This window comes from Lepidochelys olivacea (assembly GCF_965140295.1).
Source record: "Lepidochelys olivacea isolate rLepOli2 genome assembly, chromosome: 2".
NCBI lineage: Eukaryota > Metazoa > Chordata > Testudines > Cheloniidae > Lepidochelys > Lepidochelys olivacea.
In genome coordinates, this window is record NC_140412.1 from 50,038,038 (window position 1) to 50,052,179 (window position 14,142).

Here is a 14,142-nt window from a genome sequence, read left to right on the forward strand (position 1 = left end):
TCAGTTAACATACCTTCATTCTCACACTACATATTCACTGACAGACATTCATCCAATTATAAATAAGTCCCACACCCCTCACATTTCCTACTTCTATAGTAACACAAAAACATACCGCAGACTCCTCACCATCGCATTAATGTGCAAAATCTTAACCCCGACCTAGTATTTTTTTGTGGGAAAACATCACACCACAGATTTCACCAGTGCAAGGATGCCTACCAGATGTGCTTCTTGAGGTTGCTGGGGCCAATGTTAAGGTTTTGCACTACGGTGCCGTGGCAAGGAATACATTATTATTATTATTTAGTCTCTCTCCCCCTCACCTTCAAAGGGCATTATGTTGACACTGCTGAAAACCAACAGCCCTGTTTTGGTGTTTTTATTTTCAGTTGAGTGGAAATCTAAGACTAATAGATTTAAGAAAATCTATTGTAGTTCAAATGAGGGGGATATTTACATACCTGAGTTTAGAAACTGGTGGGTTCTACAGTTTTGTGCAAAAAAGGGTCCAAAAATTTGGAAAGACTTACTTTGCAAAAAGTTTCAGAAGACTGAGACTTTTGGTCACTGGCAAATAAATAGCCAAAATATCCTCAAAAATTCAGACCTCTCATATTTACACCATTCTGTGGGTTGCTTTTCCCACTACAAACCCACACCCTCATCTGCACTTACTATATTTGTGTAACTCCTCGCTTAACGCTGTAGTTGTGGTCTTGAAAAATACAACTTTAAGTGAAACAATGTTAAATTAATCCAGTTTCCTCATAAGAATTAATGTAAATGGGGGAGATTAGGTTCCAGGGAAATTTTTTTTCACCAGACAAAAGACATTCTATACATATGCAGTGTAGGTTTTAAATAATTTAAAACAAAATTTAATACTGTACTCAGCAATTAGGATTGTGAAGCTTGGTTGAGGTAGTGGTGTCAGAGGGTAGATCTGGCTGCTCCTCTTGCTGTTCTTTCCAAAGTGCCGGGGGGTGTTCAATCCCTCGTTCCGCCCAGGCCCGCCCTCACCCCACCCCTGCTCCACCCTCCCGAGTGCACCATGTCCTCACTCCTCTTCCCTGCCTCCTGAATGTTGTGGAACAGCTGTTTTGTGGCATTCAGGAGGCGCTGGGAGGGTAGGGAAGAGGAGCAAAGATGCAGCACGCAGCCTCCCTGCTCCTCCCGCCTGCAGAAATCAGCTGTTTCAGGGCATTCAGGAGGCTCTGGAGGGGAGGAAGGAGGCTGCGTGCTGCATCCTTGCCCCTCCCCCTTCCCTCCTGGAGCCTCCTAAGCACCATGGAACAGCTGATTGCTAAGGGCAGAAAGCGTGGAAAGGACTGGGGGAGTTGCTCATCTGCGGGAAGTGCTGGGTGGTGGTGATGGAGGTGAGCTGATGGGGGAGGGGGGCTGCTGGCCCACCCTGGTTCCAAGCCCCCACAATCAAACAACATTAGCAGCAAACATTGTGCAACTTTAAATGAGTATATTCTCTAATACATCAGCGATTTAACAACAAAACGTTAATGTCATCCAGGTTAAGTGAGGAGTTACTGTATAAAAACGTACAGAACCTCTGAATTTGTCCTCGAATACATATAATCCATAATTCTGTTAAAAATAGCAATAGAAAGGAGAAGAAAAAAAAGTGTGTGTAAAGTATGCAATGGGGATGTAAATAAGACATTTTTAGGAAGACACAAATTAGGAATATTAGTCCACTACTTTAATGTTCTTAAAATAAGAAATGAAAATGTTCTTAGCCTTAGAAATTCTGCTAGGATAGAACAAATTGAAACTCTGATAGCATATGACAACATTAAACTCATTTCCACTGAGAGTCCTGCACTATATTGTTTGTATTTTACTGAAGTATGCTGGAATAAGATTATATGACTGCTATCCCTCTGAAAGCCATTTTAAGACTATGCTATTCAGCAAAAGTTTAAACAAACACAAATCAAGACCAGTATAAAAATCAGAACTACTTGCACATAATTTGTCTTGTTTGCTGTACTGAGCTATCCAAACTGCACATGTGTTAAAACCTGTTTTCCCGCAAGGTCAGCACAACTGCGATCACTGACAAAAGGACTAATCTGCTAGGATTCATCTTGAATAGATGCTGTAGGACTTGTTTATCTTTCATACTGTAAAACACTGAAAGTTAATGCAAAGAAATTTTGTATGAAAAAGTGAATTTTGTATGAAATGCTTTTATCCAGGAACGAATATAAGGTATCTTTCATTCAAGTCTTTGACAGTTTTGAACAATGTAAGTCATTGATGAAAAACAAATCAAAGAAAGTTTTGCGGAATACGTTTATCTGCATGGAAGTCTCAGATGAGGGAAAGTTGCTGCCCAGTATTTCCTTCTCAGCACCTACTACGGAGCTGATGAGAGGAGAGAATGGAAGTAACCTCTTCTGCTATCCTCCCCAAAACCTCCAAATCTGCCATTTTAACAAAAGGGCAGACAAACAGGATAGGACTTCTCAAAACATAATTTTCAAATAAATTGGCTTAGATTCTAACCATAGCAGAACATCCCCAAACAAGCAAAGCTTTTCTAGGTTCTGCAGTATTAACATACCCTCTCTGGATTATGGTAAAGAAACAAACCTGTGCTCTTGCTCTTTTAACAGGAGAAGCTCATGTAGTTGTTGCACCTTCTCTTTCTGTTGTCGAAGAGATACTCGAAGTAACTGTACTTCTCTCTCAGTTGCTGAAGCTTTAAGTTCTGCCTCTTGAATCCGCTTCATCTGTATAAAATTTATAAAATCAGTAGAACAAGTCGTAAAACTGCTGCCTCTTCCTAAAGCTTTCAATTAGGATAAAAAACAACAACGGTCTTATTAAAGCAGTGTGTTTATCAGGGCTATTATTTCTGTGGCAAACACCATGACTTAAGGTATTTTCATAAAAGGCCACAGTTTTTGTCACCTTACCAGTCTAATACAGAACACGACTTCTCCAAGAAATATTGAATATGCAGCGAAATTTGCAACAATGTAGTATACCCCATATCAAATGTAACAATGCTAACTGAAAATCTTCAAAGGGTTTTTGGCACTTTATAAAAGCCAAGGGATATTTACCAATTTACAGATTTAAAAAAATATAAGTACCTTGAAAGACTTATTTACCTCAATTATAAAGTCACAATTTCAGACAGAACTTTGGTGAAGCAATGCCACTTAATCTTTAGAATACTTGGTGCAGTCTATACTTTGGACCAATAAAGTCTGTAGATTACTGATTTTGAGTTATTGTCACCAAAAAGCAACTATATTTCACTGTGGATGAGTAAGTCAAGAGTCATTAGGCCAGAGAGAGAAAAAGCACGAGAATAACTGTAATGTAAAGCTGTTAAGTTGATTAACAGACAAAGCACTTTCTCTGAGTATCATTCTAAAGGAACAATTATTAAAGCATTACTGATTTAAAGGGTAGAGATGGAAGGGAAACAAAAACAAGCTGTTTAGTTTCCTGATCTCAGAAAAGCAAAATAGCGAGCAGTTTTCTCTGCAGTTATTTCACTATCTTCCCAATTGATATTGGATTATCGTATCAAATCAGAAGGTCAAAAGACATCTGTGATATTGCAAGTAAGCAATTTGAGATGGTATAGTTTTGAGGGAGGTAATCTCAATACCTGATGCCCTGTGTCAATGTATAAAAGCCCTGCATTTTCAATGGGACATCATCTCCTGCATGAACACTTGGGGGGAGGAGGGAAGAGGGGAGGGAAAAAAATAATAAGGTACAGAAGTATCTCAGTCAAGGTTTAATTTTCATTGGCAATGAGTTCTAAAGTTACCTAGGAGGGTGTCTAAAGACCAAGTCGTTCAGGCTAATCAAGTTCTGTGGATCTATTTATTCTCCACAATAAAAGCATTTTTTCTAGTTCTTCATTTTAGGACATGCTTCCCCATGAGTCATGTCTAACAATCTATTTATTCCCATTGTTACTGGGGATGAAATGGGGCACAATCAAGTTTTGTTGTTGATTTTTTAATGTTCATTAAACCTGGTGACTTTTCACAGAAAGCCTTGATAAAGACTCTACAATGGGGATATACACTTTGAGATGAAAATTAGCCATACAATGAAAGTACAAAAATTAGATTTACAATAGGTCACAAATATCTTGTGTTCATATTAATAGAACAAACAAATAACTATCACTGGTAAAGGTATTACTTTGGTATTAGTTCCTGAATAGTGAAGTTCTCAACCATCATGTTAACCTCAAAAATCGAGCCAACTCTGCACTGCATTTAGGAAAAGAACTTGATAAATATTCTAGAAAATATCTATTATTTGAACTGAAAGACAAAGCACAGTAATAATACAGCTGAACTGTTGAGAAGAAAAATTTAGTTTCAAAGTAATCCTGTCTATTATCTGAAAATCTATAATATTCAACAATACAGGTCAATAAAACTCTAAAGACCCAAACAGTAGATAGGTATTCACCTAATAAACGGTTCTTTTTGTAGGTAATAAGATGTCACTGCTACCCGATGGTAAGGGATTTATTCCAGGATCTTCCCCACCACTAAAGAAATCAGGGGCTTTATGCACCACTAAATAATTACCTTTCTAAAACAAGAACAACCTCCAAACCTGTACATTTGGAAGAGTATGACTGGATTTAGTTCTTTCCCTTCCTAAGTGAAAGGCAGGATACATGCTTTGGATTTGGAGGTCATTTCCAAACTCTCAGTAATCCTAGACTACTTGTAAAATAATTTGATGAACGAGTCTAGTATCTGCTCTTTGTGCTGTATAAAAGCCAAAAAAAAAAAAAAATCCAGTGCCTCTTTTGGTCATAGTATCACCATGCTTTTTCACTTTAAGAATCAAAAAGCATCTAATACACTACTGCTTATTATTATTTTGTTCTGTATAAACTTACAGGCATACAATTAATTTCTTCAGTCAAACAGACACAAGATAATTGCAAAAAAAATTTAAGTTCTTTGGTAGGATTGTTAAGGCCTGTATTATCAATTTAAAGAATACATATTTTTAGGTTATTTACAAGCCTCTTTTCATTAATATATACTGTTGAAAAAAAAACATTGAATCAAAAAGTGATTGACCCTTACCCATTTTTTTATAATATACATTTAATACTTTATTGCCTGCCCATTCTTTAAATTTGAAAGAACAGTAATTAAAAATGCATATTTAATCAAAGATTTATTTTCACAGTAAAAACTACAATTTAAAAACAGAAATTGAGGCTTTGACATTTTTAGGGGCTCTTTAGTATTTTTATGTGCTTATTAGATGCCATCCCATTATTATAGGCAACCAATGCTAAATATATACCCCTGTTGCTTGTTCCTGTACTCTTTGTGTCTCCATCTTGGATAACGTTTCTTCTAAAGTTTGTAGAGCCTTTCGTTGATCTTCCTCTTTATTTCTTGCTTGATTTAACTCATTGGTAAGTCTTTCAGTTTCATCCTTCAATTGCTGGATATCAGCTTGCAGTCCTGTTTTTGTATTTCTCTCTCTCAAAATCAGTTCCTTTAACCTAAACGTTAGTGCAATAACATAAGTACATTCCCCTCTTAATTATATTTACTAAAACAGTGGTCTCCAACCTTTTTTTATGGCCAAGATCACTTTTTGAATCTAAGGGCAACCCAGGATCTACCCCGCCCCTTCCCCAAAGCCCCACCCCATTTCCCTCCACCCTCACTCACTTTCATGGGGCAGAGGTTTGGGAGCGGGTGTGGGCTCTGGGCTGAGCCTGGGGCAGAGGGTTGGGGTGCAGGAGTGGGTATGGGGTGCTGGCTCCTGGAGGGGGCACATACCTCCAGTGGCTCCCTTTTGGTGGCAGGTGCAGCAAGGCTAAAGCAGGCTCCCTGCCTAAGCTGGCCCCTTCCAGGAGCAGTGAGGGCCAACACATGTCTGTGGCCCCTGGGGCTTTTTGATGAGATGACCTATGCTAGTCTAGATGTTAACAACTGTTTACTTTGAAATGGCTGGGTGTTTTCTTTCATTCAGGACTGGCACAAGGAGGAAAGAGAACTAAATGCATATAACTCATTAGATAGGCCACTTTGTCCATTTGGAGGACAGAAAAGACTGAGGAACACACTTTCAAAGAGGGGATTTCACTGTAAACCAAACCAACTGAAGTCCTGGTATTACTTCCCTATGTACATATATTATTTTGAAAATTTACTGCTTAACTCTTTCCTCATTTCTCTAAGCCACATAAGCAGTGTGCCTTGGTTTAAGCATCTTTTTCCTTTACCTGTCTGTAGCGTACACAGCCATACTCTGAATATCCTTTTCTTCTTTTGATTGTTTCTGTAGTTCTTTGACATATTCTCCGAGTTTTTTTTCGGCTTGTTCAGCTTTCCACCTCTTCTCTTTCTCCTGATCCAGTTCTTGAACTAATACCTGAACAAAAATATATTAAAAACCCACATTCTGAAACCTTCAAGTTTTATAAAATGATTGGCTCTTCTGCTTAAATTAGGTTAATAGCTCTTATAAAATTGTTTGTACTTTTAGGAAACTGATGGAAGACCAGAGTAGGCAAAAGAATATTGGGTAAATAGAACACAGTAACCATCTAGTCTAGCCAGCCAGAGGAGTTGCATTCACCTGCTTGAGGTAGGAGGGCTTAACAGAATCACTGGCTCAGCCAACTGACTTATATAGGAGGGTTATATCATTACAGCTTTGCTTTTTATTGTTTTCTACTTATTTGTAGAAGGATTTATGTTGGCAGAGCATAAATTTGTAGAAGACGTCTTTTCTGGCAGAGGTGACCATTAACAATTTATTACAACACAAAACACATAGTAATATGTTGTTAAAAAGTTTGTTTTAATTTTTTTATTATTAAAAGACTTCACTACTTTTACAAAACAGTTTAGCAAAATGATCCTACTCACAACTCATTTTAGAATTTTCCTTGGACAGCCTCTGTATTCACACTTGCTCTATTGCAGGTGAAGATTACATTTTTCTAATTTACTATATTGCAAGTAAAAACATACCCTGTAAGTAGATTCCTCTGCAGTACTTGAATTCAGGTCTTCTGTTTTTCTTATTTGACTCTTTGGTCTTCCCATCAATTTCTTGGCTGATTTTCCCACCACTTCCAAGTCTGGTGTTTCTGAAGCTGAATTTACAAAAGAAGAGTTCTCTTTCATTTGAGAATGCAGACACTTCGGCTTTAAGAAATTCTGCTCCTCTCTCCTGCAGTAGTAGAAAAAAGTTAATGTACTTAAGAAGTGTAGAAAGTTAAATGTCTCTTTACACACTAATGACATCAAGTGTCAGAAGCGCCTATATCACAAGACAACATCTGCCAATATTAGAAGCTGGAAGAGTCAACTATACTGAAATGCACATCTAAATTTAGGAGAACAAGTTGTAAACAGAATGGGAATTAACAATTATAATTAGCAGGTTAACTGTAAAAATATGCAGTACTCATGGATATGTTATTTTGAAAGCCATTTAATGGTGGTCTACAGACACTGTCAATCTAAATGTAGTAAGAGAATTTCAGAGGTTTGATTTTAAGGTCAGACCATTGGTATTAACTACATTCTAAATCTCACTTTTTATATCCCGCAGTTAGTATGTAAAGGACACTAAGGTATAATTAAAAAACCGGCAAGTACAGCCATCAGGTATCGTGATCAGACACAAAAAGGTAGTTATTATCCAAGATGGCACAAACTCAGGGCAGCTGGGCCCTCCCCCTGCTCCTACTACATTCAACTTTTAGTATGCTAGCTCAATCAGAGCTAGCATGAGTGAATCTCCTCAGGCTGAGAATTACACCCTGAGCTTGAGGTGTGGACATACTCTCAGACAGGTGCTTCAATACAGCCACTAAAAGTGGAAAGAGCATTCACTCATGGTTGAAGATTGAACAACTGGGCAAAGACCATTGTAGCAGCACAGTAGCCTTCCATTCCATAAAGGTGTAGAGGAGGATGTTTGGGTCAAATCCAGTTCAAGCAGCGGATACATGTATCTTTTGGGATTCACAGTGGTCCTGGTCCTAAATGCGGATGCTCAAGAGGCAAGGAAGAGAAAGACAAGTAATCAGCAAGAACAGAGACAGAAAAAGTGAATGGTGCCCTACATAAAAGGATTACATGAATGAATCTAATAATTTGTTTCTTCATTCATGAAAATAAGGAGGAGGTCAAGTTGGAAAAAAATCCACATTTTTAGTTTGTACAGTGATCCAAGGAAAGATTTTGACACAGCAGCATGTGGGTTTCTTCGATTTGTTTGAAAAACAAAAACAAAACACATCTCCTTCCTTGGGCAGGAGAGAAAAAGCAAAAACATAGGATTTAAATGTGTGATGATAAAGAAAAACTAAGGACCACAAAGTGTAAATAAATGTAAGTACACATATATTAACATATAAGCAGTCTACCTGGATGCTCGGTACATAACTCAATTGCTGACATTTTATTTATTATAGAATATTGATTAGGTTCTCTGTGACCTTTTGAGGAGTCAAGATTCTGGAAACAGTTTTGAAATAATCTATTCTTGGGCTCCAAAATGAAAATTTACTGATCCTTAGTGAAATCCAAAGAACAACTAACTGTGGAAGTTATATTATTCATAAGCCACAGATGAATCAATAACCAATTTCATTTCCAAGATGTGGGTATACAAATACCTTAACATAAGAAAAGAATACATTCTCTTTAAAAAAAAAAAGAGATGTATGAATGATAGGAAAGGGGTAAATACAAGAGAAACAAATACTAACAGCCAACTATTTCTATGTGAAGTCATAAACTTGTGCTATTTAATCTTTTACTAGAAAATGGTTAACTGACCTGAACTTGCAGTCCTTAGCAAAGTCTCTGCTTTCCACAATAAAATCCCAAAAGTTTGACCTACATTCTTTGTTTCCAAATGCAAGGTCATGCATTTGGCTAAGTTAAAACATGTTGTTCATATGAACCAGACCATATAGGTTGCTCTGTATAACTAAATTAGTGAGTAGTAAATGACAAGGACCAATTTTTGCATCATCTGCAAATTTAACCAGCAATGATTTTATATTTTCTTTCATATAATTGAAAAAGATAATAAATCACACTGGAACAAGAAACAAATCTGTGGGGGACCTCGCTAGAAACACATCCACTGGATGATCCCCTCACCCAGTGATGAGCTGCCAAAATCTTAACAACCGGTTCCCTATAAAAAGTTCTGATATAAGGGATGTGCCAAGAGGTAGAGGGGGTGGGAGGGTGTAGTGGCAGGGAAGAGATTGCACATAGAAAAAGGGGCTTGTTGCAGGGATGCAGTGGCAAGGAGGGAGTGGCACAAGGGAGAAGTAGGCCGGAGGGGGTTGTTACAAGGGGCTGGCTGGCAGGCAGGGGTGTGTATGTGCCTGGGGTTATTGCGGGGGGGGTGGGTGGGCGGGGTTTGCACAAGGGAGGAGTGGGCAGGAGGGAGATGGGAGGCGGGGTGGTCCCGAGGTTGATGCAGGGGTGAGGGTGACCGTGGCTGGCTTGGGGGGGGGGGGGGTTTGCCGGGTGGATGTTGCCCAGAGGCAAAAGTGGCAGGACGGGGTAGGTTGTTGGGGTGGTGGGTGCACAGGGGAGAAGTAGCTGGTCAGTGGGTGTTGAAGGGGTGGCACTGGTTGGGGGAGGGGTGCCCAGGTTTCTCCCACATACACCATTCCCCAGGCCAGGGACAGGACCTGCCCACCCCACAGCGCTCCGTGGGCCCCTGCAGCTCCCCGTGGCCTGGCTAGGTACCTTTCAGGCGGAGTAGACACCCAGCTTCTCCGCCCGAAGAGCAGAGCGCAGCTGTGCCTTCTTCCCAGCGCTGCGGGCTGAGCTGGGCTCCCCACCGCCCCTGGAGCTCTCAGCAGTGGCGCAGGCAACCAGCCCCCCTGAGCCCAAGCTGGGCTCCCCGGGGCTCTCAGCAGCAGCGCAGGCAGCCAGCCCCTGCACACCCAAGCTGGGCTCCCCACTGCTCCCGGGGCTCTCAGCGGGGGTGGCTGCTGCTGAGAGCCCCAGGGAGCTCAGCTCGGCCCACAGCACGGGGAAGACGACGCAACTGCTAGTGCTAGACCCTCCCCTTCCCTGCTCCACTGCTGGCTGCTCCCCCGGGTGGAGGGACTGGCTGTGCCACGGGCAGCCCCTCTGGAGCCAGGAGACGGGGAGCAGTGGCAGCCTTGTGCTCCGCTGTTTAAAAAAAATTTTTGGGGCACCGCTTTTTGGTGCTCCCCACCACTTGGTGCCCTAGGCCGCTGCCTAGTCGTTGCACCAGTCCTGCCCGACAGACCCCCCCTGGAACTCCCACACCTACCCGTCCCTTGACCGCTCCCCCAGAACCACCACCCCCTACAACTGCTCTCTGCCCCTTATCCGACCCCTCCTCCCAGCCCTGGCCCGGCTCCCTTACCATGCTGCTCAGGGCAGCGTGTATGGATGCCGCACGGCCCGCTGGAGCTCACCGCCCCACCCCCTTACCATGCTGCTCAAAGCGGCATGAGCTGCAGAGCTGCCCAGGAGCAGTCCAGAGCGCTGGCGCCGGTGGCGTGGCACGGCACACTGAGGCTCTGCGAGAGTGGGGACGGCAGAGGAGGGGCCGGGGGAGCCTCCCTGGCCGGGAGCTCAGGGAGCTGTAACAATTTTTACCAACAACCGGTTCGCGTGAACCGGTGCTAACTGGCTCCAGCTCACCACTGCCCTCACCCCTTAAACCGGATCTAGACTACTGTGGCAAATTGATCTAAGTTACACTACTTCAGTTACGTAAACACAACATAACTGAACTAGCTAGATCCACTTACCACGGTATCCACACTGTGCTGTGTCGATGGGAGACACAGTCCTGCTGACCTACCTTAGTCTTTTAGGGGAGGGGGCATACAGAAATTGATGGGAGAGTGCTCTCCAATCGATTTAGCGGGTCTTCACCAGATCTGCTAAATTGATGCCACGCATCGACTGCAGCAGTGCTGATTTAGCTCCGTAGTGAAGACATGGCCTTAGTTTCTTTTTGAGCTTTCAATTAGGCCAGCTGTGCCAATTTCCACCCCACCACCCCCATCAGAATGTTGCACAATACTAAAATTAAATCTTTCACATAGTTTGTCAGCAGTTACCCTTATCAAGCTTGTAAACTTATAAAAAAATGCTGTCAAATTAGACAAGACCTATTCTGCATAAGGCCATATCAACCAACATGTTTTTTTTTTTTTTCTTAAAACTGACTGCAACCTATACCAATCTTTCCCCCATTTTGTTTGGGATCAGCGTCAGATTAACAAACCTAAAGTTATCTGGGTCAACCTGTTTAACCTTTCTAAATATATGTACATTAGCTTTTTTCCAGTGCTTAAAACCAAGTAAAGTAAGAACATCCATGTTGTTTGGTTCTTTGTCTACAAGCCTATTTCCAAGGAAATTAGGATCTTTAAGAGTAGCCTCAGTAAGCAGAACATTTTGACTAATTATGCCCATCTGCAGCTCCCCCTAGTTTCAACTAAATAAAATATTCTCATTTCCTGTGCTAAAATGGTTTTGTGAAATGTATTTTATCCCAGATGTGACAGCACTACAGTATTGTTTCATCCACGACTTGTGTCGAATTTACAACTGCATCCACATAGAGTCCCATTCATTTCAATGGGGCTCTGAGGACACAGTTGCAGGATCAGGACCTAGTTTGTAAAATGCTTTGGGATCCTTCGTTGAAATACCCAAATACTGTAATAGTGTGATAGGTCTTACATGTGTATAGTGTAAATGAATATTTATGCTCTTAAACAGTGGTTCTCAACCTATTTACCATGGTGGGCCACATATACAGCTCTCTATGTGTAATGCGAGCAGCAACCACAAAATAAATATATATATATATATACACACACACACACACACACACACACACACACATGTATACACACACACACACACACACACCCCACCTGTATGACCCTGAGGATGTCACATGGGCTGCAGCTGTGTGCTGATTGGTCTGCAAGGGACCCGCGAGCTGAGAACCACTCCTCTGTATCTGTTTAACAAACTTATCATATTTTCACTGTGATTTTCAAGTATCTTGAGAATGTCCTAGCATAGTTAGAAATTGCCCTCCTGTAAAAATCAAGTAGTTTCTAAAGTATGCTGTCTGACCTACATTGACATTTTCTTACAAGCGTGACTGAAAGTTCTAATGATCAAAGGCAGCACTGAAAGGAAGGTTCTTTGCCTTCATATGGGGTCACTGTAGAACCAAAATACTATAACATTTGTCATAACACATTAAGTACCACTCTGTCCACAGGGTTTTACTTTAAAGGGAAGCTACCTGCATGTATTGAGGGAAAAACTGTTCAATACAGTCTGTCATCACAGCCATCTACTAATGCAATACTTCCCACAGTATGGGACATGACCCTCTGTGGGAAGCACAAAGGACTATCCAGGGATGTATGGACAGATTACATTTGTTTCTTCAGAGTCTGAGCTTTCATTAAAAAAAAAGTCTTTAGTTGTCTTGGTTATGGAGAGAACCTTCAAAAACATGACAAGTACATCAGTGTAGCAATGTCTGCTTCAGTTTGCATGGAGTCTAAAGCAGCATGTGGTATGAACTGTCCTGTTCATTTAAATGGAGTTAACTCAGATGCTAGTGAGGATGTTTCAGATGTCAACTTTGTTAATTAACCATTCACTATGCAAAGCATGTAAGAAAAGAAAAAGTTAAATTAAAATCTGCACCAATCTACCCCATCATTTCTCAAAGTGGGAGGCATGAAAGGCTGATATTAAGGAAAAAAAGAGGCAGAATATGGAGTTAAAAAAAAAACTAAAGTAAAAAACAAAAAAACCCCCAACCCCTATGATGGGATTACAGGAAGAACACAACAACTGGTTGATTGTATTTTCCTGCTGAGGAAAAGCTTTCAGAAGTTTAAGAAACATTGCACTAATCAATGAAGAGAACATGAATTAAATTTCTAAGAACTGGGAACTTCATTAATGCTATAAAAATCACCACCACAGGCATCATGCATCTTTATCACCTCAAATCCTGAATTCGTTGAGCTCAACTTAAAATTTTGTAAGTACTCAATCTTTTTAAACCTTTTGGGTATTTTGGTGTCCGATCTGAATGTACCTGTCAGTTACGTTGCCTTTCAGATGATTAGCATGGTGCTTAGTAGACAAAGTAGATTTACGATAATTAGGGATCTTGCTTCTTTTAGCCAGCTTTCTGTTATTCTCTTTTCCACTTTCACACTCACTCTCAGAAGTCAGATCTGTGTCTCTCTTTGCTTTGAGAACTTTCAAAGGAGTGCCTGTTCTTGAACAATTAGACACCTAAGAACAAAAACAAGTAAAAAGTTGTTAGTCCAAAAAATATAAAAAATAAAAAATTACTTAAGTGTTTTTTTCAAATCTACTTTGAAGGATTAGGGTTTTGATAGAAATAGATTTACTGTTTGAGGGAACTGGGATTATTTAGTCTGCAGAAGAGAAGAATGGGGGGGGGTGAGGGGATTTGATAGCTGCTTTCAACTACCTGAAAGGGGGTTCCAAAGAGGCTGGATCTAGACTGTTCTCAGTGATAGCAGATGATAGAAGAAGGAGTAATGGTCTCAAGTTGCAGTGGGGGAGGTTTAGGTTGGATATTAGGAAAAACTTTTTCACTAGGAGGATGGTGAAGCACTGGTATGGGTTACCTAGGGAGGTGGTGGAATCTCCTTCCTTTGAGGTTTTTAAGGTCAAGCTTGACAAAGCCCTGGCTGGGATGATTTAGTTGGGGATTGGTCCTGCTTTGAACAGGGGGTTGGACTAGATGACCTCCTGAGGTCCCTTCAAACCCTGATATTCATTAGTTCATAGAATCAGTCATAGAATCACAGAAGATTCCACATACAGTAGTTACATTTCTCCCCCTTTGTCAGCCAACCATTTCAGCCTTTGCTCTCATGTTGGAAACCTAGCTATGCTGGCAGAACAGTGTGCCAGATCATGGGTAATTGCTTACTCATTACTCTTTGAAACTTCTGCAATTACCAAAGAAGGTTGTTACAAAGTTGTTTCTCAAAAGGAATAGTTAAAACTCTAAACTACTTTCAGTTCACATGAAAGGAAAAAAAAATTC

At 40.8% G+C, this 14,142-nt stretch overlaps 1 protein-coding gene across 5 annotated transcripts in view; it reads right to left on the reverse strand.

Annotated features, from left to right (window-relative positions):
- The window catches only part of LRRCC1 (leucine rich repeat and coiled-coil centrosomal protein 1), a 37,396-nt gene that overhangs the window by 12,525 nt on the left and 10,729 nt on the right, over positions 1-14,142 (reverse strand). For all 5 annotated transcript variants that reach the window (XR_014710222.1, XM_084619061.1, XM_084619059.1 and 2 more), the window contains 5 exons: positions 13,153-13,355; positions 7,020-7,221; positions 6,266-6,414; positions 5,332-5,536; positions 2,614-2,753 (listed from right to left, as the gene is read on the reverse strand). Coding sequence is in view for 4 of the 5 variants with exons in the window: in XM_084619061.1 (XP_084475187.1) it covers positions 2,614-2,753; positions 5,332-5,536; positions 6,266-6,414; positions 7,020-7,221; positions 13,153-13,355 (899 nt within the window). In the remaining variant the exon portion in view is untranslated. The remainder of the gene's footprint in view (positions 1-2,613; positions 2,754-5,331; positions 5,537-6,265; positions 6,415-7,019; positions 7,222-13,152; positions 13,356-14,142) is intronic.